The 24,549-nt window shown below is 37.3% G+C and overlaps 1 protein-coding gene across 4 annotated transcripts in view; it reads left to right on the forward strand.

The window, feature by feature from the left end:
* The window catches only part of LOC145694161 (arginase-1-like), an 83,565-nt gene extending 59,887 nt beyond the window's left edge, over nucleotides 1-23,678 (forward strand). For all 4 annotated transcript variants that reach the window (XM_081770277.1, XM_081770276.1, XM_081770275.1 and 1 more), the window contains 4 exons: nucleotides 4,558-4,826; nucleotides 11,344-11,400; nucleotides 17,502-17,683; nucleotides 23,303-23,678. In XM_081770277.1, coding sequence (XP_081626403.1) covers nucleotides 4,558-4,826; nucleotides 11,344-11,400; nucleotides 17,502-17,683; nucleotides 23,303-23,556 — 762 coding nt within the window. In that variant the 3' untranslated portion in view covers nucleotides 23,557-23,678. The remainder of the gene's footprint in view (nucleotides 1-4,557; nucleotides 4,827-11,343; nucleotides 11,401-17,501; nucleotides 17,684-23,302) is intronic.
* Nucleotides 23,679-24,549: the final 871 nt, after the last annotated feature.

The raw sequence follows: 24,549 nt of genomic DNA on the forward strand, positions 1-24,549 counted from the left end.
AAGACTATTCTGAACTTCCATGTGATGTTCTGGTAGCTGTATCTCCTAAACCCCTGGAGCTTCGCATCTACAACTTCACTGAAATGCTAACCACAATTAGTACTACTTTCTCATACATGTCTCAGTCAGCAACTCGATTCACCCAAACGTAAGGTTTACTTGTGAGTAATTGGGGATTTCCGCTATCTTTAATAATTATTGTAATTAAAAAGAACAGCGTGTGGAATAGACTATATTTCTTTCTTTTATATATGTAATATAACGAAGTAAATGACATTGAAAAGTTCTTTAAGCTCCTCGAGTTCAGAAGCGTCATTTCAGACTTCGCTTGAGGGGGGCAAGAGCAACACCAACGTAAGACTTTCACGTTTTGTACTAGTATATTAGTAGACAATCGATTAAAGTATGTGTATTCCTTAAACTCATGGGGGGAGCAATTGCCCTTCCTGCCCCCCATTAATGACGCCCCTGCTCGAGCTGTGATCGACCCCGCGCCATATTTCAACTGAAATGACGTAAATGGAGCCCAAGAATCTATTGAAAGTTTAAAGGGTTCCTTGGATATAAAGTAAATAGAGGGAAGTTTGATTTCTTTTTAATTTGAGAAATATTGCAAACTCCTTATAATATTTACTTTGTACCACCTACGTTAAAGTAAAGTAACTTATGTAAAATAATAATAATAATAATAATAATAATAATAATAATAATAATAATAATAATAATAATAATAATAATAATAATAATAATAATAATAATAATGGAAACAAATTATGTTACTGTACTAGTTTGAACCTCCTCATTACAAAGAATATTTAATCATTCCAAATACAAACTTCAAATAGCCGAATTAAATTTATTTGAAAAATTTGTTACAAATTAGCTTTGCACAACCGCAGTTAATTTACATTGGTTTTCATTTTAAGTCTCTATTTCACGAAATATTATTTAAATCATAAAGACCACAATTACTACTACTAAGGTATATATATGCACAAAATGCACAAAATATACAGGATAAATACACTATTTCACTACGTATAGCTACATTTGATATTCCAAAGAAATGGAAGGAAATCTTTCACTTTTACATTCCAACTTATAAAGTACATGCTAAAAGAGACGGTGAGGTCGAGAAGGAATTAAATAGTGGAACGAAGAAAGTGGAAAAGAAACAAGAATAACGTGAGAAAATCCACGCATATGATGTTTGCCCACTACAAAGCTCACTTAGCACGAACTGGGATCAAACCAGAGGCCCCACACACCAGATATGAATGTTCTACGACATTTATATATATATATATATATATATATATATATATATATATATATATATATATATATATATATATATATATATATATATATATATACGTATTTTACAATAGATCTTACAAAAATGCACATGGGACAGTGAATTAAACATTTTAAGATAATAGTTGTAAAGTAAGATTGAACAAAAATAGAATAACAATACACCATTACATCGTGATGCCACGTGTTCATCTAAAGTGTAGCCCCGCTTAGCATAGTCGCTAATTCTTTCCCCTTTGGTGCCTTTACGAACGCCGATCTGCTTCAGATCATTAGATTGAATCTCTAGTCTTGCTTGTTGCAGATCTTAATGCCTATCACCGGCTCTGACGCTCTCTTCGCACTGGCGATCGTGGACGTCAGATAACAGACTTTCTTGAAGAGAGTAAGTTGCTATTCTCAATGATGGCAGTCCGACCCATTTCTACACTGCCCATGGTACGTATTCCTGTATCGATCTCTCCATGTGCAGTGCTGGTCTGTAAACCTTATTGATGTGGAGAGTGCATGTGGTATCCTCTCCAACGTTTCAATCTGAAGCGTGCTGACTGGCCCAACTTCCGTGCGCTCAGAGAGTTCCATTGCTGTTATGATCTCTCTGTAGTGAGGCTTTCGAGTAGTCTTCTCAATGCTGCTCATAGTTCCGTTCCAGAATACGATGACAACGGTCGCCGCCGGCAAGCACCTTGATGGTCTGCTTAAATCGTAAGACTTCGGCGGTCTCTTGATTTTTTTAATCGTCACCCAACTGGCGAAAATCTTCAGCAATTTCGTGTTCTACGTGCTTGGGCTCAACGTCTTGTAAAACCCTCGTAGCGCCAAAGGAAAAAATTGTTTCGTCTGTCAGTTGTCGAACGCCCTTGTCTAAAGTGTGGCGTCGGGTTCGCACTCTTACTGGTAGTAATTCTTCTGTTGCTGTACTTGCATTATGTGTGAATAGTGTATTGGAGACTAACCCTTCAGAGATGGCTAATACTTTGTACCACCACTTTGCGTCTATCTCTGAGTCTGCACACTGCCCTGCAGCGTTTGATCGTTTTAGGGTAAGGTTTGGGTGGAATCCGTTAAACTTCCGGACCACCAACAGCTTGCACTACCATGCCTCTCTCACGTTTGTTAAGTTTGATTCTGCTCTCGCGACAATGTCGTTTATCACGAAAGGCAGATTCATGATGCTTTTTTCAACGAAGAACATCTTGTTGCATTTTTTTTCGACTTAGAGAAGAGACATCACATGGCGTTACGCTATATTGAAACAATTATGACTGTAGTCTTCGTGGGCATAGAGCTTACTTCATTGTGAATTTTCTTCATGAGCGACATTTTCGAGTGCGTGTGGGATCTAGTCTTTCAGAGCGCTTTGTCCAAGAAAATTGTCTTCCAGAAGGCAGTATACTTACAAGAGAACATTTTATATTGATAGTAAAAACAAAGTGCAATCGATAGAGGAGTGAAGAAAAGTGAGAAATCCAAAGTTTTACGGGCCGACACCCAAACACAGAGGAAAGAAAGATCGAGAGTCATATGAAAATAGCAATGCAAAAGATACACTGATACAGAAAGAACTTCAAAATGATTAAAGTAATCAAAATGACGTTTACACCAAGGATGTTATAAAATAGAGGATCTGCCCATACAACAAAATCGTGAAGCCATACGTCACAGCTTCGCCACACCTACTCTGCCCAGTCTGTGCCACTAAGATCACAATGCTTCGAGCCTACAATTATAGCGGAAACGAGAGTAGCCAATCAGACATGTCGGCTCAGACGATGCTTGTTTGTTTTTTTTTGGCTTCATTGAGTTCATATAATGAAGATACGTATGGGCAGATTCTCTATTTTATAACATCCTTGGTTTACACAACAGTATAGTAAGCAAATATTGTACCCACAGACATATGTAATGTAGTATTGCCAACTGAGAAGAAAATAAAAGATTTGTTAAATGGTCTTTCATTGTGTTGCATTCCTGACCACTCCTGTAAGCCTAGTCTTCGAGGTAGGCGGATTTATGAGTGCTATGCTCCTCGTCCTTGTGCTACACGCCAATGGTACTGTACATTCGTGCGTGTAAAGGTTTTCTCTCTGACGATTTTATGTGACCCTCTCGCTGCTTCGGTTTAGTGCTGTACTCCCATGGCTGCTTTATACACCAGACCTGACTTACGGTTGTCTACACATTCGAAACAGCACGCTAGTTCCCAGGTATTTCCGCAGGATTTTGCAGCATTATTAGAGGAGTACTTTGATTTTAGTGTTTTATCCGGACTGTTCTAAGGATGGGAATTCTGTTGGTTGTGCCTTTGTCACTGACGAGAGCGGCTCAGAATTCAGTTTCCATCACCTGTGTTCAGTATATACTGCAGAATTAACAGCAATTAAGCTTGTCCTCGACCATGCACTTACGCTTTCGTTACATCCTGTGCTGGTTTACACCGACTCACAGAGCGTAGTTATGAGCCTACAGAATATCGTCAGTAAGTACGCGATCGTTCAAGACACTCATCTGAGATGCCATCAGCTACAGTAACAGCTGTTTCGTCGTTGATAACGTGACAGGCTTCAGATCTTAGATGCCGATAATTCCTAGAAATATGTATAAATAAATAAGTTGACAACAATAATCATGTATTATGAAGATGAATGGTAGCCCAAGACGTCAAACCAATATACGCCACTCAAAATTTAAAGTTTCTAGCTTAAGCGGTATGGGCTGGGCATCGATCAGTCAGTCTCTGACTCAGGACTTATCTGAATTAAACCTATTATTTTAAATTATTTTCACCTTCATTGTCACATTGCCTTGAGCATTTCGAGGCACACCGATTGAGAAAAAACTGCTCTAGGTCATAAAATGAGTTTGTATAAACTTTCATTGTGCTGTCCACAATAAGAAAAAGTTACATATCAACAAAACCTGGATTTTAGTGATGACTATTAATTCATGAACTGTTAAATTTATTCTGTGTTATTTTCTGTTAATATTGAAGTTTCATAACAATAACAACTTATTTGGTTTTTGGAACTTCTTTCTCTGGCGGTTCTTCAAAGAAGTTACCTACTACTACCTGATGGAATGTTTTGATAACAATATTGCGTAAGTAACTGCAAGAAAGGAAAAAACACAGGTAAGTCAACTATTTTTTAAAATAATTTCCATGGAATAATTATCCCATGACTATATTTTTGGAATGTAATAACTTTACATGACTTTTTCTTCCTATTTTTTCCCATGTAGTCGTCTAGCGAGGTGCAAAAAATCATTAAAGAAGGAAGAAAAGTACTAACTATCGGTGGAGACCATGCAGCAGCCATTGGAACAATTGACGGCCATGTGCAAGCAATGAATGGTAATGTAGCATTGCTATGGGTAGATGCTCATGCTGATATCAATACCGCATACACATCGGGATCTGGAAATATGCACGGGATGCCAGTAGGTCTTCTGATGAAAGAGATGAGACAGTATTGGCCAGATCTTCCAGGATGGGAGTGGCAGAAACCAAGGTAAATGCCGGTGCTTATATTATTTCTTACAAATGTGTTTATTCACATAATACTAATAGAAAATGAACAAGTAACTGCTGGGTACAGATTGATTGAGAGGTAAAAAGAGATTTGATTAACTGGCTTCCTCATGCTATAAGAAGTCAGTGTCATACATCAGTAAAATATTAATTGACGTGTGCAATTGAATATGTATACAACCTTGTTCAAGAAATCTTTGCTATCCACCTTGCTTTAGAAGGCAAGGTATGTAAGAAACTCTTTTTTTTTTTTAAATCTAAATAAAGGTCACAATTGGACAAAGAAAATCGGCAGTTGATTGATCCAATTCCGACTGTAAATAAGAATACAAAACTTTTAAAAGATATGTGAGTGGTCACACTGAGAAAAATCCGTTATCCGGACATCGATATATTGTACAAATATACGGAATACTTATGTTTACTACAGAAATAAGCACGGAGCATACGTTATCCATATGCATCATACTTTTCCCGCTTGTATGTTACATCATGCTATTGCAGGATGTAAGACATATCACAGTCTTCCGTATATTACATACATATAAGTATGTTAGATACGTCAGCTATATATCACATACGTCCATTTGTATGTGAAATCCTGACCGCTGACAGTTCTTTCCTTCGTGCCGAAAGTATGTTTATTCGACACACTTATACGGAAAATACGTATAAAATATACTTTTTCAGTTATATTAGGCCAGAACTATACGAACGTAAAAAGCGCACCACTAGCAATGCTGTGTTAACGCCGACCGATTGGGGTAAGTCAATTCGTTATCCAAGATTGTTATGTTTACTCCCTGAGAAAGAATGGAGAAACGGTGCACAAAAGAGCCTAAGTGAATTTTTTTTTTATTCTGTTCAAGTAACATTTTCTGAGGATGCCAGTAGGAACGATCGACGATAGTGTTGGGTAGAAAGTATTCGCTGAGTGTTGACCAAATCAGAGAATGTTATCAAGGAGAAAGAAGAAACTGTTGTTGATGCCATTTTCTAAAAGAGTACAAAATGTCATTACGCCTTTGTATTTGTTGGGAATAGAATCAAGAATGATGATGTATAACTTATGTATAGAAGCACAAATTAATATTAGTTAAAGCTATTCTATTTGCTTTAGAACCTCAAAAATATTAAATTAAAATGTAAAGTTGATTTATCTTTTAGAGAGGGAAACTTGAAAGTAGGAGAGTTCTTTGTAGAAGACGGAGCGATGAGACTAAACGATTGTAATGTCATGCAGTTTAGATATTTGAGTACCTTTCTATAGTAATCGAGACATCTTCCTCCAGACCTTAGCCCTGGGTATAGGGATGACAAACCGTGTGGATGAAGAATATTTATAAGGCTATTTTAGCTAAGTAGATATAAGCATTTCTATGTCATTAAAAAAAAAAAAAAACACCCATTTAAAAGTTTTAATCGTATCAATTCAATAGAACAATATATATATATATATATATATATATATATATATATATATATATATATATATATATATATATATATATATCGTCTTCGTCCTTATATTGTATTAACATAATCCTGATGACTCATTTCGTCAAACAAAACTACACACACACACACAAACATATATATATTTATATACAGTGGCGGATAAAAGGGGGGACTATATGGGCTATAGCCCCCCCTTTGACGCTCAGGTATACATTGGATAAAATGGGCTTCAATCCTGCTTTACACTGGATAAAACGGCAAAATATGGTTTAGCCCCTCCCTTGATTATATCCTGGATCCGCCCCTGTATATATATATATATATATATATATATATATATATATATATATATATATATATATATATATATATATATATATATATATATATGCAGGGTGTTAATGAACTATACCGACAAACTGTAAGAGGTGATGCCTCACATTGAAATAAGAGAAAAGTTCATATGGACCTATGGCGAAAAGTGCATAGTTTCAGAACTAGGGCTGTCCAAAGTCGCGAAAAAGCTAAATTTCAACAGGCGCTATTTCGAATTCCTGAAACTGTGCATATTTCATCAATTGTCAATTGGGGTAGAGGGTATTCCCTACAGGATGTAATTCTCAGATATGTATTCAATAAAGTTTTCAGATATGCCCTGATTTCAAGAAAGGTCCAAACTAGGCAGGAGGTAAACCTTGACAACAATGAGCATCCAATGCTTTGGAGAGAAGGCTGAAGTGTTAGGAATAGGCAGCTCCATGTTTCTTTGTGTTCGGAATAACGTGTGATGAATGATGATATGTATTTCGTCACGGTATATTTCACGTTTTCTTAATTTATAAGCGTGAAAGAAAACATTGCACCATGCGTTTTCCCGAGTACGAGAGACCATGCTGCTGACGATCCATAACACTTCCGACATCGCACCGAAGGATTCATTGTTTACTGATATCAAGGCTTGTCGTTTGCCTGCTTTGGACCAATCATAAAGCATATCTCAAAATTCGGTTGATGTGATATCTGGGAATTTCACCCTGCAGGGGAAAATCTGTACATCCATTGAACATTAATGAAATATACATTTTTGGATTGCGTATGCGTGACTTCCTTTACGCTGAAAAGGACCACCATCCACAGTCTCTCGAATTTGAAATAGAGCCTCTTAGTATAGTTCATTAATACCATATATATAAAACTGAAGAAAAGTTTCAATTGCTACGGTTAATGTGTATTAAGTGAAGAAACAGAGATGCAAACAGTCTTAGATTCACGTAATTTATGTACGAATTTTTACAATAAACTAAGATCTATCGCAAGCAAGTATAAAAAAGAACCAAAAAATTCGAAAACAAAAAGATACTGGTTTATAATACTGCAATGCAAAAACCCAATTACATAATACGATTTATAAATACAGTACAGAACCTTATACTATTACAACGCCAAACTCTGCTCAGGATAGGAAAGTTTCAATCACCGTGAAGTTTCAATTTCGTCCGTTAGGTGTCAGCTGCTGGAGGATTTTAGGTGCCTTCTAATAGCCCAATGTGTAACTTCCAGCATACTACAATTATACAATTTTGTTTCAAAAGTACAAGATAGGTAGGATATGTATAGCAATCGTTAAAGTCACCTTTACCCATGAAGATGTTAGTTAGTACATTGACTTCTTAACAAACTCTACTTAGATAATCACTCTAGTTCTCTATTCCAAAAAAAAGTAGAGTGACAGACATGTACGTAGCACTAGCATTACAATCTTATAAGACCCATCAGCAGTGATGAAAATTTTCCAGAAAATTTTCCGATTCATAAAATCATACTCCACTTATTCCTACATCGTTGTTTAGCCGTGATGTGAGGTGGAAAATTTTCTTCTATATTTTTCCGGAAAATTTTCCGTTCTTAACAAATATCAGTGATCTAGTAACAATTAATCAGTATTCATAAAATTGATTGAATCCATGTATAGAAATGTTAAAAATTGAAAGATCGTTTAAAGAATCTGAAAATTTTCATGGCTCAGACAATTTTCAGTACTATGGAGGAACAAGTGAAATAATTTTTCAGGAATGGAAAAATTGTCTGTCCTGTACAGTGAAAATTTTCCGATTCATAAAAACATACTCCACTTATTCCTACATCGTTGTTTAGCCGTGATGTGAGGTGGAAAATTTTCTTCTCTATTTTTCCGGAAAATTTTCCGTTCTTAACAAATATCAGTGATCAAGTAACAGTTCTTCAATATTCATAAAATTGAAATCATGCATAGAAATGTTAAAAAGTGAATGATCGATTAAAGAATCTGAAAATTTTCATGGCTCAGACAATTTTCAGTACTATGTAGGAACAAGTGAAACAATTTTTCATGATTCGAAATATTTTCTGTCTTGTATGGAAAAATTGAAGAACTTTTTATGAGTCAGAAAGTTTAATCTTTCACTCAGTTTCATCTCGGATCTTTCACTTTTTAACATTTTTGTACATGAATTCAAGCATTTTTTTTTTTTTTTTGATTGCTGAGGAATTATTACCTGATTACTGATATTTTTGAGAACGGAAAATTTTGCGGAAAAATATAGCGGAAAATTTTCCGCGGAAAATAAAATTTTCCAACTCACATCACTACCCACCAGTGTGATCATAATAACATTACAATCTTATAAGACCCACTAGTGTGATCATAATAACATTCAATCTTATAAGACCCACTAGTGTGATCATAATAACATTACAATCTAATAAGACCCACTAGTATGATCGTAATAACATTACAATCTTATAAGACCCACTAGTGTGATCATAATAACATTACAATCCTATAGGGGAGAGGGGGCAAGTGCGACAGGGAGGGCAAGTGCGTCCACCCCCATTTCGCCAGTAAGATATGATTTGTGATATCTTGGACGAGGCTAGAATTCAATGTGAGACTGTTGTTTATCAAGTTAACGTCGATGTGCAGATGTCTGCCCGAAATTGAAATCTGAACAGGTAAATTTCTATTTTCATTCAATTTGAAGTAAGCATATTAGCATATTAAAGTCCAGAATAATCATGACTGTAAATGATTTGATTGGTAATAGTCAATATATGTGGCAACACGAAGGTTGAGTTGTCACATGGAAGCTTGGCAGAAGTGCAGAACTCCTAGCCTCGTGAGCAGGTGCGAAAAAAAGACTGAGTGCACGGTGGGGCAAGTGCGACCAGGAAAAAAATGAGTGGATGCACTTGCACCCATCTGCTTCATGCGCCCATGACGAACCATGCAGGAAAGAGAGTAAGTATACATGATATGGGTCCCATTATAAAGAACGCATTTCTACGAGTTTTCACTTCTAAGAACAAGTTATGTGGGTCCGAGAAAGACGGCATATTTCCAATGAACCCAAATATTTTTGAGGACAGCGAGTTTGGAGCATCGAATCATATAAGACAGACTTTAGAAGAGAGGTCAAATGCTGCAGCTCTTAGTGTACGCAGGAGAAGTCGTTAGCAGATGATGATGGTAGCACCAGCAATCTACGAGAAGAACATCAGGAAAACAGCGTAGGACTTCCTTCTGTGCGTGTTGGTACTGATCGGCCTACTGCAGGACCGAGTACTTCGTACGTTCCCCTTATTGCGATATCCCCTTGCTAACCAAGAAGGACATTGCTTCTAGAAGGAAGTGCAGACCTATGCAGCGTGAAAGGTCTGAAGTGATAACCAACTATCCATAAAAGAAAATGTTGGAAGACAGGCAACGATCCAAACAAGCGAAATCAACGAAAGGTTCCACAGCCGTGATGAACCCCAACCGTGATGACAAGCCTAAAACCGAAAGAAGGAAAGTGCAATTTAATGAAGGCCCCACTTCTTCAATTGCAGCTTCTGAAGAAGACAACACATTGTGTGTATTGCAACGAAAAAATACGCCGACATTAATATGGAGATGTGCATAATATGCGTGAAGTGCAATCAATGGATGCATGAGGAGTGTACTGACAATGAACCAGGCATGGATAATTTTGTTTGCGGCAATTGTTGTTAGTTTCTCTCTTCCCTACTCTGGACAGAAGGGCAGGTGTGTATGATTATTATTATTTTTTGTTGTACTGATGAAGAATATGGGATGATAGTCATAGGCTTAATGTGTAGCCATGTTGGTTATAATAACGTAGCATCATTTAGAACGCAGTAAATGTTCATTTAATGTTTAGTAATGCTTATGTCAGTAACAGTGACATGTTAACAATTCGTTGTTCGTATGTAATTTCACTGTCATATTATAACTATTTTCTTTTTTATTTGTAGTGAAGAAAACATTGGTGGACTCCCTTGCCCCACTAGGTGGGGCAAGTGAGTCTTCTTGGTATGTCTTCTGTTTTCTTATCTTATTAAATCACAATAGATTAGCAGTCACTTTGCATTATTCATTAGATATCAGCAGACACTACTATTTAGTTTGTCACAGGTTTCGTGCTTCTAATGGTTATAACATGCACGTTATTGACGCTTTTGTCTTAACGTGTCTCACTTGCCCCACCCTCCCCTAAGACCCACTAGTGTTATCATAATATTACAATCTTATAAGGTCCTTTAGTGTGATCCTAATAACATTACAATCTTATAAGGACCATTAGTGTGATCCTAATAACATTACAATCTTATAAGGACCATTAGCGTGATCTTAATAACATTACAAACTCATATGGACCACTAGCGTGATCCTAATAATCTTAAAATTTTACAAGGCTCACTTGCATGATCCTAATAACAGTGAAGCAATAGTTAATTACTTAATTTGTTTATACCTCATTCACTAGATGTCTCTCAAATTAGAATTTAGAATGTAATACTATTTCTTGCTTTAGATGTAAGTACCGTTCATAAATTTTACTTACATCGGAAATTTCATATATAAGTTTGAATTTACGCAACTCGAGGATTGTCTGTGTTGTCAGATATTTGGGGTTGAAAAAATTATAAACACAAAACGAGATAAATATATGAGAGTCAATTATTTATTTATACATTGTTATTTCTTTATAATGCTGTAGGTTAACGGCCAGAGACGTCGCATATATTGCCCTCCGCAGTGTTGACAAGTACGAAAGGTATGAATTAGTGTTTTTCCATATATTATTTATTTACTCTAGTATCCATTTTTAACTAACTTTGATTCAAAATAATTCCAATTTAGGTCTATAGCTTAAGTACGTGCAGCTAAGTAATTTCATTTGGTATAAAAAATATTAAAGATGAAAACGAGCGCTAAGAAGACTTTGAGCAAATACCTGAAGAATTTACTTCTTTTTTTTTTTTTTTTTTTTTAACATTTTAAGTCAGAAACAAACTATAAACTTAAGAATAAAACGATTATTGTATATCCAGCTATTAGAGGGGAAATCCTACATACTAATCTTTAATGTAAAAATGAATGTTTAAGTGTTTATTTGTCTGCTATACAAATCTACGTTGTTAACGTGGCATACTTCAGTGATTTTATCGAGACCATATACATACTACATACCATTCCTATCCTAAAGGGGAGCGGAAGAGGCTTCAACGAGGAAGAGGAGGTTTAAAATTTATGTAAAATAAAAAAAAATATGGAAATCTCACTAATTTCTCATGTTAGGAAGATGAAACTTGGTATGCGACCTTATTTCTAAAAACAGGTTAATATTCACATATCACGTACAGCCTAAAAAAAGCAGTGTGGGGTTAGATACCCCTAGGTGTTGGGAAGAGGGTGTCGTAAAAGTATTAAAAATGACCGATATTAGTGTCGAATCCATAGTTTTCGGGGTCGCCAAGCTGATTGGTGTCATTCCCAATAACATCTAAGCCAAAGTTTAGTCAAGATCTTCGGAATTGACGGGCAATACCAAAAGCGTTGCTCATGGTTATTTATTTACTCAATTCTTTACTTGTAAAATGGATAACGGCGAATGAATTACTTGCCGTTTCTAATTCTACTTGGTTCCTTATTTTCTGGCAGAGGCAACGCCTAAGGCGTTAGTTGTCATTATTTATTCAATTTAGTTCTTTCTTTTCATATATTATGAATAAACATAATTTTTTCCTGTACAACGCCGGGTATTTCAGTTAGTGTATAGCTATAATTTACTAATTTGTTCGGAACGTACATTATAAAGGTTCTTAATTCCCTACGTCAAATTCTTAAAATATTCAGAGTCGTCAAATTTAAGGAAATTTACACAATATTTCAAGAATGATCTCAACTTTGCTATTGTATGGAAGGATAAAAAGGGAAACTCCTTAAGACTAATTCACACCTAGCCTTAAGCCGTTCGCGTCTCATGCTCCATCCGTACCATGGCTACGACTATTCATACTTACTGTTCCCTCGGGACGTTACTGTTACTGCTTTCTAAAACATTTCAAAGATAGATTGCAAGGAGGAAGACATTGTTATTGGTTCTGGGCAACTTTGTGTCGCTTCGAGTGGCTCTCAGGCCAAAGTTTTGAGTGCCTACCAGTTAATGTACTGGTCGAGGCGGTCCTGCTAACGAGTCAAATCCTCCCATGCTCTGCAGGCATGGTATCCGAGCGTTAAGGCAAGCTCACCTCCCGTCCATGCTCGCTTATACCAAAATTCATAAGTACACACATAAGCTACTGAATCTCACGGCATGGCTACGGCCTGACAGAGTCCAACCCAATCCGGGAGCTCCAGGCATGCCTGAGGGGGTTTGTTCACTCCTTGCTCTGCCCACCTCTATCCATCATTGGCTGCCACCATTTGTAGAGGTACCGCGTACGCGTCGAGATACTCCTATATCTCATCCCAGATATAATGGTACGTGTTAAGTCACCAATTGATTGTGATGCCAGTCCCTTATCCGGTACAGCTTCCTTCCTTTTACTGGGATCGAAAACCGTTATCCAGAATCTGGGATTCCCACTTTCCCCCGTCACTGATCTGTTCCCCTGCAGGCAGTAAGCTGACCGTCCCCGCTCGGTAGAATTCTCCAAGCAATACGGAGCTTCCTCTAATTACAGTAGATGTACACCTTACATTACCAGAACCAATGACTGATGTAGACCGTTTGCGTACAGACATGTTCATTTGGGAATTGGGAAATCTTCCCTGGTAGGCTCGCAGAAGCAATACAGGACTATCTATCTTACACCTCATAGCTAAACTACGTACCTTCAGAACCTAATCGTATATGTAGGTCACCATTGGGAGGGACCATCACACTCTTCCGCGGAAGGGCCATTCAAATATTACAGAACTTCATCTGTTTACGGAAGAGGTACACAGTACTTGACCAGATCCAATGTCTGATGTAGGCTGTCTCCCTTTAAAGACAGTGACCATTTTCGAACTGATAAGGTCGTGGATTCTGTACCCAGTAGGGAATATCAACAACCTTGGACAAAGGATTAATTCCACTACCTCATTTACTTGTGAAATCGAGAGAGTGCGTTAGAATACGAGTATCCCATTCCGGACAAAGAACACACACTAAATGCTCATTGATAGCTTTTGCCACTTCATACCAATAGAATGTTGGATCCATCCTACCGGACATACCAACTACCCCTTTTCATATGTGGTGGGGTACCACGTAATCTGATCACCCAAACTCAAGGGTCGACCTAGTTACCTATTTTGGAGGATAGCTAAGGCCTCTCCTCCGGCACTAGGAACGTCAGTTCTTACTACCTACCTCGGCAAGACCGTAACGAGGTCACATGTATTTCCCAGATCCAATTTCATGGTTTAGTCGCTCATTTCAGTGGATACATCTAGCTCTACCTCTTCCGGTAAGTTGTCGTTCAGTGATGATCTGTAGTCCATAAATGGGACAGCTTCACGCATCCCCCAAGTCCTATCTCCCCTTCAAGGGGTTACAACGCAATGCACGCGAATAGCACCTACTTACTATTTACCACCTTCTGTAAATTGCCATACCTCTTCCTCCCAAGGACTAAGTTAAGAAATCGAGAAGTTGTTCCATTAATTCCTAGTCAATAAGTTCGAAGTTAGGAAATTAAGATGCAGAAAGATTCGAAACTGTATCTCCCCAGTTAGTTCCAATGAATAGAAGAACTAACATCAATTAAGCAACTCCTTTGTGTTGAAAATCTACACATCTGCAAAGACAGTGATTTAATTACTATTAATTCAATGTTTTGTGCATCATTTGGACTTGAACTCAGTACATGTTAAATGCATCCTTCAGCGACGACTATTTAATTCAATACACAGCAAGTAGTTGGAATACAGAGAGTTTTGCCATCACAGTTATTGTAACTTATTTTTTGTGCGTGAGATTGTTGATTCTTTTTCACCTTAGCTTAGAATGTTTTCGGAGTTAAAATGTTGTAGTTTCTCCTAATACATTAACTCATTCCTTTTTGGCTTCACACAAACATCTGGAAATAAATTGAAATAGTTTCTTGCTGCTAAAAATTTGTATTTTTTTTATGTAAATGTATAATTTCGAATCTCCCACCACCCAGGGAAGCTCTATCATGATATATATGAAAAACAATTGATATACGAAACTTTCAACATAATTATCAAGTTACAGTTATCAAACTCAAAGAAGCAATAACAAATTATGTAATTGGTGTGATCTGAAACTTTTTTAGAAAATAAAACAATATACAGTATGAGTATATCTGCCTAGTTCAATCCCCTTTGCCTTTGTTGCGATTGTTTGGAAGAAAATTATGACAACGTTATGCACCACGAAGAATACTATAAATTTATCATTTTTTGGCAAAACTTTAATATTGCGTGTATATATATATAGAATGTACATGAACAGAGAAAATTGTTCTATATTATTACCCTGCTTATTATCAATAGCACATAAAAATATATAACTGATCTCTTTTGATTTTATAACTCTCTATCTTAGCGTAATATCTTGAAATGAGATAGTAAATGATTTTCTCCGATGTTATGAAATATAATAAAATGGACTGACTTAATTTTTAAAAAAATGGATGGAAGTATCGGTAATGGTCATAATTTTAGTAAAGGGTCATTCTCTCCAATTCCTGCAATTACAACTTGAAATATTGCCACTGGTTTGAACTAAGATAATATTAGTTGGTATGATACTGCACTGCCTCTGTTTCTATTAGTTGAAAGCATGTCAACAACGGAAAAATGAAATCTTCCAGTTTAACGTCCCACGTTTATGTCCTTTATGTTAAGAGAGGCGGATGATTGAGGCAAGTGATAGAAGAATTGGCGGAATGAGATGGTGGGAACAAACGAGAGTGCCCCGAAAAAAGCCACTAATACGATGGTGTCTACCACAAACTTACTTGGCCAGAGATCGAACCATGATACCCACGCACCAGAGGTAAACGCTCTACCACTAAGCCACTCTCCTTCCCCCCATCCCCGTCAACACCAGAAGTGAGTAATATAGTTCAAGTTAAGTTTTTCCTTTTTCGTCTTCATACTACATCCAGGTTATGAAGCGTGGGGTCTACTATTAACATGGGCTCCAAACAGTGACCAGGGCTTGAATTTTGTACAGTTGGCAGGTTTACATACCATCATGGAAGATTAATCCTAATGGTATAAACTGTTCCCCACGACAATATCTCGACTTCAAAAGAGCAGGATTACAAAACCATGCCACCAACCAAAGATTGAAGTTCCTATTGAGGAATCTTCAAAACAGATTTGAAACTTTAAAATATTTTAAATGCCTTTTTTTTAGGCGGGAGGAAGCCACATTTTCATCACTGGTATCTACAGACAAAATATTAACGCAACATCTGCTTAGAAAAAAACACACATACACAAACACTTCGAATAATCATATAAACAAATACTCTTAGCGTAGATGATATTAGTTTCTAATTATCAAAAGTTAGATACTTGTTTAGTAGGTTGATTCATTAATATGGTGCCGTTTGAAATCAATGGATAATTAATTTTTTTTATGTGAGGGTTGAACTAATCAGTTGCATCACTAATGTATTCCCCCACTTTGTTCACAATTTATTTATCGACGTTCAGGAACTTTTGGATACCTTTATGAAAAAGAAAAAAAAACTAATTTGGATACATAGAAGCTATCAATGAAATTTTTCAGCTGCTCGTCGTTTTCGAACCATGTGTCGCAGAGTGCATTCGATAGGAACAGGAAAAGATGGTAGTCTGTAAGAGCTACATCTGGGAGATACGCCAGATGAGGAAGTTCTTTCCATTGAAGCTGCTGAATGACAGAAGTTGTCATGTGTGTTAAATGTGGTCTAGCGTTGTCGATGTGAATGATAATGCCATTTTTATTTATTTATTTATTTTATGAAGTGTTATATAAGCACCTTGCTCTTGATCACAGTATTCAGCAGCAGTAATGGAACGATTAAGGGATAGGAATTAACTCTGAATAATTCTTACCATGTCCCACCAGGCACATACCATTATCTTCTTAGGATTCAAATCTTGTTTGAGACATGGTGTTCGCTTTATGTTTGCGCTGATCCATCCCTTTCTCTGCTTCAAGTTCACGTGCATGCACCATTTCTAATATCTGGTAACAATACTGGAGAAAAAGGACTGATGTAAGCGACAGGATTCATGACGGTGGATAAGCAACACATGTCAACATATTGGTTCTTGTCTACAATGAGCGAATGAGGTATCCACGAAACCAGTTTTTGAATATTTTCTACACGTTGAAGTTGTCGTACAACAGTTGTCTATCCGCTGCTCATCCCCGTGGTAATTCTGTGGTGCTTTGAAGAGGATCACGATGGATAAAGTGGTTCAAACTGTTCCCATCAAAGTGGAATGAGCGACCAGAACCTGTTGCACTGCTCGGGTCAAAATTCCACTTCTGAACCTGTAAAATCGTTTTCCCGAATGGTTCTATCAGCAATAGCGTTCTCTACATGCACTGCATAGATTTGTCTGGATGTATCTGTTGCATTAGAACCATTGTTCACATGAAAACATGTCGAGGATCACCATTCTTTTCAACTTGACATCCCATAACTTGATCCTGTAAAACAAAAATTGATCAGCTTCAGCAAAATCAGAAAAAGTGATATACTGATAATATAGCTATAGTTTGATATATTCCATAGTGCTGCCATCATCACTAACGTTTGGCAAAATACTGTATTCCTGAAAATGAACGGCACAAATTAATGAGTCAACCCAATATTAAGAAAAAAATATACAATTAAACTTCTTTATTCAATGTAGAGTTGTATTCGACAAATTCGGGATTAGAGCATTCAGCATGGATGAAGTTGACACCTACGGCATTAAAGAAGTCACAAGGCTGGCTTTGTCTATTATTAATCCAAATAATACACGATCTCTTCATGTGTCGTTCGACATCGACGCTGTGGATGCCTTAGAAGCCCCAAGCACAGGAACTCCAGGTAAGTGCTGGAAGTAAGCACTGAAATTTAGATGGCATTATAGAATTTGTTAGGGACAAGTGTTAAATATATATTTAAATCTATATGAAACTTGCTATCACATTTTAATTTCTTTCTTTGTTAACAAAGTTCTAGATAAAGTCAGCATGAGACCATGTTGAGCTACAACGCCTTTGATGGAGTAATTTAAAGTTAAAATTCTCTTGTTATTCCCAACAAGTGTATCGCGACAAGCGGTATGTCGCACAGTCTCATAGGGTGTATCGCAAAATTTTAGACTTTAAAAACCATAAAGCAATTAATGATTAGTTAAAATAATTTTTGACTTAGACTGTAGCAGTCAACGCTTCCAGCAGAAGAAACAATACTCAGTACAACACAGTCACTATTTTACAAAAAAACATACACTATTATATTTTATTCTTAACAAAAATAAAATAAGTTTGTTGCGATGTAGTGGGCGTGTGCCGTCCGTCAAAAAGTCGGAAGTCACTGATCTAGGTCATAGAAGACGGGACCTATTGCTTAAAGAGGAGTCCGAGGAATCACTACTAATCCGGTTTTTATCCGATGTAGAAATTTCCACCGGGAATCGAATCCGATATGACACCCGTTAGCCACTTGCCCACGAATAGCCATTTTCGGCCTATACGTTCAATATACAAGGTGACTGGTAATTCGATGCATTCCTTGCAAGGGATATTCTACAAGGGAACACTTTCATCTATATGAACCGGGAGTCGCAAATCAATAGTTTCTGAATAATTTACACATGTGTAATTTCCTTCAAATTTGCCGGCTAACGAGAGGTCCATGAGAAAGTTTTCCCCTGACCCACTTCCAAATACCATAGAGCGATTAAATTTTACGTGTGTAATCTGCGTAGGTGTAGGTCATGTGGTAATGTACAGCTCGTAACTCTGCACCGTTGCTGTGTTGTAAATTCAAACGCAATGTAAGGTGTAGTGGTCTAAAATCTATTACTGCACCTCAGAAAGCAGTGTGGCAACAGCGACAGAAGTACTTACCATTAGAAAATGACTGCATGGTTGGAAAGAAGTGGATCAAGAGAAAACGCGAACTCTGACGGATTTCATACACAGGGTCATGCATCTATCTGGCCAACATTCGAGCAGTGAACGGATGCGTTGTGTTCCAGGAGGTGAACACCTTTTGCCAGCATGCCACGCCCTGGGATTTCACAGAAACCCGCAACGCACGCACTAGTGAGGCATAATATATCCTGGTAATTGGGATACCCTTTGCATGGAAAGCAAGTAGTAATACCCCATACTGATCCCAAATAAACGCGGTCATCACTTTGGTCGCACAGAGTTGAACACCGACTTCATTTTATGGTGGTTCGTCTGGCCGCTGCGATTGGTTTGACTAGGTGTTCCCTGGTTGTTTTCTTCACATCCACCAGGCGAGGATGGGGATGGTATCTTCTAGAAGGCCCGTGCAGGTTCCTTCCCAAATCCTAGACCTACCTACGAGACCGATATGAACCGGAGTTGGAGGTCCGAACCCTTCCTTGAGTCATTACCTTGCATTCTTTAAAAGTCTCTGAACAAGCGATTAAAAAAAAAAAAAAAAAAAGGATGAGGTTGTTAGCCTCGTGTCGAACTAGTATTGTTAAAATTATTCAAATAATTTTTCTGAAGTTATTTGAATATCCGAGTATTCGTGTTCAAAATCTGGATACATATTCGGATATTTGGATAATGAGTCATTCGAATTTTAACAACACTATGTCAAATCCCCAAGCTGGAGGACATCCTTTTCTTATTTAATATATTCGCAACTAACTGAACGGCTTCTCGAAGCGTTCGCAAAGCGTTTTTATTGCTTATGCGTACGTCTCGAATACGCTAACCATGTCTTTAAATGTGGATGGCTCTTCACAATGCGCTGCAAATGCGAAAGCAATGAAAACGGGCAGAAAACATCGGCTCGAGCGTATTTGGTGCGTTTCAGAACAATAGACTCCTGCTGTTTAAAATATATCTAAATGAAGGGAAGATGTGTTCCGAGGCAAGGGGATTTTTAGCAAGAAACAGTTGATTGGAAGATGCTTTGTACAGAGTATTGGAACTCTGCTATTATAGACCTAGACCTGGCAAAAAAGACCTGGAAACCCTGACTGGCTCACAATATGATTTATAACTCTGGCGAAAGTAAAATTACCGAGTAGCCACCTAGGTCGCGTTCGCTGTGGTGGGTAACGCATCAAAAACGAGTTCTCGAATTGTCTAACCCTAATCTTCATATCTAGGGGCCTCTCTTCTCAATCCAAAATCAGAGGACGCGCCGTAATGTGATAATAGGAACCCATGTTAATTTTAGAATATTTAGGAAAAGTAGTGAATAATCATGAGTTCCTTTTAAATTGAAGTTTAGCGTTCTATATACTGTATGAGACGTGAAGTTACAGTTTAAAGTGGAATCCGAACCACCACGATAGTTCTCTGAATGTTCTCCTATTGGCAATCAAATCCTGGATCCTATGCGAGAAAGACGCGCAAACTAACTACAAGCCCAGAGGGAAGGGCAATAATCTTGAATTGTTTTAGTGAATTCCTTACTATATATTTTTACTAAATGCTGTTCTATTGGGACTATTTAAGACTTAAGAAATAAGTGTAGAAATTAAAAATAGAGGAAGAAAATATTGTCAACATGGGTTGTTACTCCTTTAAAACCTGAGTGGAGTGTAGCCTTAATTTAGGTAGAGCGAATTTGAGCGAACCCAGATTGGTGACATTAGCCTAAGGCACATCCTAAATTACCTTATCTTGCTAATGTTTTTAAAGGACGCACCTATAATGTGCTTTCAGTATAGAGCTTGGGGCTTCTCCACCATTGTTTTGAGACGGCAAAACAGTATTCTATTTAGAATTTAGTGTGTGAAGTGTGTGTTTGTGTAGCGAAATAAAAGTTTTGTAAATTTAGGTGGGTGATCAATTCTCAATGTATAAGTAGGAAAGGTTAACTGGTTCATACCTGCAACTTGATGACTTCAGACCTCCAATTTACGAAAGATCCTCCCTGCGTAATGCTGCAGTCTTTGGAGTATTTCGACACCAAATCCAGCTCACTAATGGTCAGCGACACGATTGTTAAGTTATTCTTGGAGTTCCAATATCTTGCTAATTGTTCGACAATAAGTGTTATCGCTGTTCAGTATCCTGACTGTTGACTGTCAACGAATTCTTCACGTCTCACTCCTTCACTGACTCGACCAAAAAGACTGGATTATCAGCGGCGTAGAGTAAGAGAACGCCGGTATGCCCGGCATCCCCTGTTAATAAGAAAAAGTACGTATTTCATTATATATAAATTGTTTGCTTGTAATTATCACAATTATTTCCACTGCAATCTTCTGGCGCTCTCTCTCGACTTACTTTGACAAGAGGAACCTACGCATGCGCGTCGCTCAGATGCACATTTTCTGTCTTTCCTCCTGCCGTATGCTATTTTCCTCGGGCTTCCAGGCCTACTGAAAGCATCGGGAATGTCGTCTGCTTTCTGTTGAATGCGCATGCGCAATACTTCCCTTCTTACTCGTAATCATCCCTTGCAACCCAACATTTGCTTTAGATATACGCTGGCATATTCAAGTATTTCCAACTGTATATATTTTGAACTAAGCTATAGTTTCTGAACAGAACGTACGAGTCCTAATATAAAGGAAATAGAACAAAATGGAAATGGTTAGTTCAACGTATTTTTGAAGCATGCCGGTTATGTAAATAATAGTATTAAAATAGTTATGCCTTAATCACAACTAAATGCATCGTAATTGTAATCTTCATCGTAAAGGAGCTCAAAGACACAGGCATAAATTCTGTAGAATTACGATCACCGATCTGGTAGGACAAGAGAGCCACCACTCCCCGTCACTCGCAAAGATTGTGCCAGGGCCCTTCAGTCACTGGCACAAATCTCGGGGACATAAGGGGAACATGTTCCCTACAATTTTGTCCACCCCCCCCCTTAATAATCCGATTTGAGATTGTGATGATGATTTCTATCCGACTGCCACAAACGAAACTGATGTCCTTTGACTTGTTTCATTTTTAAAAAAGAATCGTATTCTTTAATATTTCATTGTCATTAATTATTAGTAGTCTATTTTCAACCATTTGTTTAATTCCTGTAACAATTCCTATAATGCTATTGTGGTAATCATAATTTTGCTCAGATAAGAGTATTGTTGCGCCAAATATAGGCCTGATTGATTTTCTTTCATAGTTTTGGGGAAGTCATTATTTGTATTGTTATAAAACAAATGTCCTAAAATTTTAATATGGATCATTTGGATGCGTAAGTAGAAACATGTCAATTATTATTATGCATATATTCAAATTTCAGAATGTGCTCACGGCACTGAGTTGTAATAATGATATGTACCACTATTTCATCTACATCATTTGGTATATAATATACGAGTACAACAGGTTTACCTCAGAAATCTGATTCATCTACTGTAATATGAGTCTCTTCTCCCCTCCCCCCACAATAAGCCTTAAAATGTACCCTCCTGCCGATGTTATAGACAACTCTGATTCCCTAATCCTCCACAGCATTTTTTTTAACTTCATAAATATTTTGAACATCGTTAAAAAAGGAAAGGATTATGGGAACAATCTTACCCATCCCACGAAAGTTGAAGACAGATTTGCGCCCTTGACTTCAGTATCTGGATACAGAAACAGGCCCCAGAATTGGTTTAAGTTCTTTGTATTTACATCTTCAAATTATATATACAATCAGGCCCATATTCACGAACGGGCGTCTGAGTTCCGGACCCAAGATGACAAATTTATAGGGGCGATTTTTTTTTTTTTTTGAAAGAACGAGATTGACGTGTGGTATGTGAAGAAAAAAGCCGCCCACGAGAAAGAAATGAAGGGAACGATGCTGGAAACAATGTTCATACAAAAGTGGGGCCTAGTTTTCTCGTCACAACGGTAGTAGCAAGAAGGAGCTGAGACAATTGGTTTTTAAATTCTAACGTAATCCACGCATTCGCTTCTCTATGCCCCACTAGACCTCCAATTAGGGGGCTTCCTCCTAAATTTTGTATAACCCTATATTTCTATTCGGAATAGCTATGTATTGCTGCTTGCAGTAGTACTATATCGCACAAATGACTAACTTTGGCATCCCCCTTTCGGAATATCACGCTACGCTACTGTAGGATTATACAACCAAAGATGCGTGCATTACAGCAGATGGCTTTCAAAATTCGGGTCAAAACCATACACGTGCATATGAGATTTTCTGAAGAAATGTGCGTTAACCAATTCCTCTTAAAATGGAGCGTCATGTCAGCACTCTGTATTTACATAACTTACATAACGCTGTCCGATGCAATGTGTAGCTGTGAAACATTAAATTACAAAAATGCTTACAATCACATAGACAATTTACATCATTTACATTCGCAGACTATGTTTTCAGACATTACACATACCATAACCAAAACAAATAATCTTCGAGAATTATTACAGTTTAAGATTAAAATGAACAATGTTTTAAATTAATAAAATGAATTATTAAGATTCCTTGACAATATAATGATTCAAATTTTAATATTTCTTTTAAATCCTGCAGAACGTGGAGGCTTAACCCTGCGAGAAGGTATTTGGATAATGGAACAAGCTTTCAAAACGAACAAACTAACAGTTGTTGATATGATGGAAGTGAACGCTGCGGACGGAACGGACGAAGAAATTCGTGTTACAGTTGACGCTGCTAAATATCTTGCAATCGCTGCCTTTGGTAGAGCCCGAGGAGGCAGGGCTCCTCCAGGAGTTACTGATGTTCCTATACCGGAGAAAAAAGGGAAAAAGAAGAGAAAATGTTGAAAACCATTTAGTGTCATCGTGCTCCATAAATTATCAAGTATAATATGCATACCTTTGTATAAATCAAGCCAAATTGTATTTTGTAGAAAATTATATATATTTTTTATAATTCTTTTGTCAGTTAAAGTATATAAATAATAAATTTTCTTCTATTTTTTAAATGAAAATGTTATTTACAGTTGAGCGTGTGACGAGAGAAATTACTCTCTTTACTACTTTGTGTATGCTTCTTCACTTTTCTTGACTAGAAGGTAAAATCAAAGGTGTTGGGTGTAATATATACAGTGCCGGATGTACGTATAAGCTAAACAAGCTACAGCTTAGGACTCCACTCACTTGGGGCACAAACGATTTAAAGGAAAAACTGATTATAATGAGGCATTTGCATTTAACACATGTTTCACGTTATTTCTCGAAAAGTTTGCAACACTGATCTGCCTTACCATCTCTTTTGTGTTTATTTTCATTGTTGCTTCCAATGATGATATCCAATTTTGGTCATTCGATTTACAAAAACAACTTTTCCTGGATTGGCAACACTGTTCACCTGACGATGATCGTCAATACACGAGCAGTTGTCCTCTTTTCTCTAGTTGTTTCGTGCAAAGTTTCATTTCTCTATCTCTTTCGGTTTCTTCGTTATTACAGTTGGACATTCTAAATTAGACTTATAATATGGGAACGTCATCTCATGACTTTGTCCTCAAATCGGCACGGGTTAACGTTTTCGTAGGGAGTTGCTATTTCACTAATGCGTGTTTACAGTCACATAGAATACATTTCGCGTGTGCATTTCCCAACACGAAATTACCGTATACAGGGTGTAACATTAATGCATGTCCAAAAGTGACGAGGTGATTGCGGACATCCAAATAAGTAAAAATCATCCTATAAACATGGGCCCGATGCCGCTTCGTTTCCGAGATACAGGGTGTTCAAATGTCGAGTCCCTCCAATGGCTCACTATGGGAAAGTAAATGGAAATGTTCAATA

This window comes from Thermobia domestica, chromosome 9 (assembly GCF_964235325.1).
Source record: "Thermobia domestica chromosome 9, izTheDome1.hap1.1, whole genome shotgun sequence".
In the NCBI taxonomy this organism is placed as follows: domain Eukaryota; kingdom Metazoa; phylum Arthropoda; class Insecta; order Zygentoma; family Lepismatidae; genus Thermobia; species Thermobia domestica.